We start from the raw sequence: 3,082 nt of genomic DNA, 5'->3' as shown, positions 1-3,082 counted from the left end.
TTTTGTTGCTCAAAGTGCCTTGCAATGTTCAAGTTCTAATCTGTCTTCTCACATGCCATTTACTCAGGAGAGAGTGATTAACCTTTTGTGGCAAGGAGATGAAAGTGAGAAATACGTGATAATCCAAAAGTTGTCACATGGGTTGAAAAAGAAAATTTGGGATTTTTGCTTTTAATAAAGGTCATATAAATGGAATAAGAGTCACACAAGAGCATCTCTTTAACCATGTGTTGGCAGTTGATTTGAATCTAAACAATATCAAGTTTCTTTTAGAGTTTACCCCTCCAAGGGGAGTGGGGGCGAAATTAGAATTTTCCATTTTTAGAAGGGGACCCTAGGCCTATGCCATATGGCAATCTCCTTTTTAAGATCCCTGGCTAAAGAAATTCCAGTGAGTCAAAAGCTCTTTTTTCATCTTTAAAAAAGCAGATATATTTTGTCCCATGTAACCCCTAATTTTGAAATGATTGCCATGTAGTTTAATTAAGCTTTATCTAGAATTTGACACCTTCAGTGCTAGGAGACTTGGGATAAAGATAACCATCATGTTCAATAGATTCTGTTCTGTGTATCTCTGCTCCCACAGTTACAACACAAAAAGCTTTTTGGCCCTGAGGCGAAAGCACCCTCTGCTCTGCCTCACTGACAACCACTGGGATCAGAGCTGGAGCTGAGTGATACATAATGAAATTTACCTTCAAAATGTCTTAGCCTCCATAGAATATGAGAATGTACAAATTTTTTATTTTTCTCTTTTAAATTTTAGTTCTTTCTTTTGTTCTCCAGGACTTTGTTTGATATCATGCTCTGGGCCCCCTCTAGATGGGCTGCCTTGTAGAACTCTTTTGTCAGCCAGAGAGGGTAAAATGTTTATATTGATTCCCTAAGGGAGGTACCAAACAGGCTGTGGAAGATGCCAATGTTTCAGTACAAACTGTACTGTCCCAGCAAGTCTAACGGGACCTAATCACATGTACAGTATTGTGGTAATAGGGACCATGGTATCAAATGCAAATGAGGAATTATAATGCCTTTACTGCTCTAAGGCAGGGGGGTCAGGCAACCATATGACACACAGCGGACTCTTCCACGCGTTAGGGCTGATTCTATTTTATTTTCTTTTGTACTTCATTGCATTCTTTCTCATGCTCTTTTCATTCAAAGATTCAATCCCAAGACAGGATTATGATACTCCACCAGCTGTTGTGTCAGGTAGGAAAATTCTAATTCTTTTAAGACTGGATTGGAGGGGAGAGATGGAGGTTGCCTGGTTTTTTCCCAAATTCTTTAAAGCAGTGATTCTCAACAGAGGTGGGTGCAGGAAATTTGAATTCCAGTTTGGAAGGGGGCATATGTAGTTCAGAAACATAAACTTAATATTGTAATTCTGTTATAAGTCTCGAAAATAAATGTGTTGCATTTTAAATAGAAAGTAAAAACTCAAAGCCATTTTGTCTGTCAAGGATACACAGAAGATAGAGTCTGTGTTCTGTGTATCAGTGATTCTCAGTGTTAGACACGGTCATAAAATTCCTGAAAAGTGGGAAAATAATTTTATGTATAGCAAAAGAGGGCACAGGTTAATAAAAAAAAAAATAGTTTGAGAAGCACTGCTTTAGAGACCAGAATTCTTCTAGATTGGAAAATCATCCCATTTGCTTGCTCAGCACCCTGCATAGGGTCTGACACATAGTACGTGCTCAATATAATTGTTTGTTGAATGAATCAAAACTTCAGATTTGTTCCCAAAATGATTCTTTCGGATATTGAAAGAAAAGCTGCCATTATTCCATTTGTACAACAAAGTGGCAGAGGTTGATTGGAAAATATGTTAGTGTCTTGAGGGTTTTAATTAGCAGTATTTAAGTTGTTTCATGAAATTTAGTAGTGCAGTATGTCATAGGATATGTCTATGTAAAGAGGTGGGTTTTTATTTTGAACTGCACAGATCCTCTTGTGCTTTCATTTTAATTTTGAATTTTGACTTCTTGCAAAGAGAAAAATGGGCACAATTTTTTATTTCAGTTAATTTTTTAATTAAATACTGGCAATCTGAAGAGCATGAATTCTTTGATTCTTTGACATGTCAGACAGCAAGGTCATAAAATACAAAGACAAAAATGCATTGGGAAGACAGCAGAAGAATCAAAGGTCAGAAATAGACTGAAAGACCCCATGGAGCAGTTGAATCTGGCAACCTGATGGTGGTTTTCAAGCAGGGGAAATCTTGCTTTTAGCCACCTGTTTGCTTCACCCAGCATCTGAAGGGTAATTCTTTTTTAATTTTTATAGCCTTACTTAGTTATGTTCCTGGCTGAATACTCATCTTTAAACTTCAATTAATAATGTCCCATTGAGGAAAAATAATGGCTTTTGGCTGTGAAGTCATTTTGGTCCTCTTCAAGGTCTCTACAGTAGATTGCCACTAATGAAAATATCACTTAATTTTTCCCAAAGTGTATTTCCTGTCATATCTTAACATGCCAATTTCATTTAGGGTTTAGGGCCCCTTGGAAGAGACTGTATTTCATACATGGCACTTTTGTTTAACAAGATACATCTACTCTTGATAATTTACCAATATTCATAAAAATAAAAGACACAAACTGGAACTTACCTTCAACTAGGTTTCCTGATTTTACTTTCAAGAACATAATGGAGAAAGCAAGCAAATCATTAAAAGTACTTATCAGATGTCAGTCATAGGTCAGGCTCTACATAAGTCGATTGAGGCAGAAGATCTGGCTGAAAATCTAGGCTCAGGAGTTCTCACCTGATTGCATACACAAGGCCACTGAAAGTTCTAGAGCAGATGAGCGACTTGATAAAAGCAATGCTTTAAGAAACTTAATCTGAAAATTTTGTGTGGTCTGGAGCAGGAAGACATAAAAATCACATGGAACAGTTAAAAAGATTAGATATGATATATTGTATTTATAATAAAAAATCATCCTAGGTTCCCAGCAGTGGAGTAAAAAGGAAGGGACCCAATATAGAGTTAATATGAAATTTGGGAGATTTCACAGTTATTTTCCCCTTGTAAGATTTAATTGGTAGTTTGAAATAAGTTTCACAGACTTCT

At 36.5% G+C, this 3,082-nt stretch overlaps 1 protein-coding gene across 5 annotated transcripts in view; it reads left to right on the top strand.

Annotated features, from left to right (window-relative positions):
- Window positions 1-3,082, top strand: part of RBMS3 (RNA binding motif, single stranded interacting protein 3) — an 822,470-nt gene that overhangs the window by 742,247 nt on the left and 77,141 nt on the right. For 3 of the 5 annotated variants that reach the window (XM_011985518.1, XM_011985488.1, XM_011985492.1), the window contains one exon: window positions 1,165-1,212. The exons of the other annotated variants lie outside the window; for them this stretch is intronic. In XM_011985518.1, the coding sequence (XP_011840908.1) occupies window positions 1,165-1,212 (48 nt within the window). The remainder of the gene's footprint in view (window positions 1-1,164; window positions 1,213-3,082) is intronic. 5 annotated transcript variants of the gene reach the window in all.

This window comes from Mandrillus leucophaeus, unplaced genomic scaffold (genome assembly GCF_000951045.1).
Source record: "Mandrillus leucophaeus isolate KB7577 unplaced genomic scaffold, Mleu.le_1.0 Scaffold107, whole genome shotgun sequence".
Lineage (NCBI taxonomy): Eukaryota > Metazoa > Chordata > Mammalia > Primates > Cercopithecidae > Mandrillus > Mandrillus leucophaeus.
The sequence above is the reverse complement of the archived record's forward strand: the minus strand, read 5'-3'. Positions and strand labels throughout refer to the sequence as shown.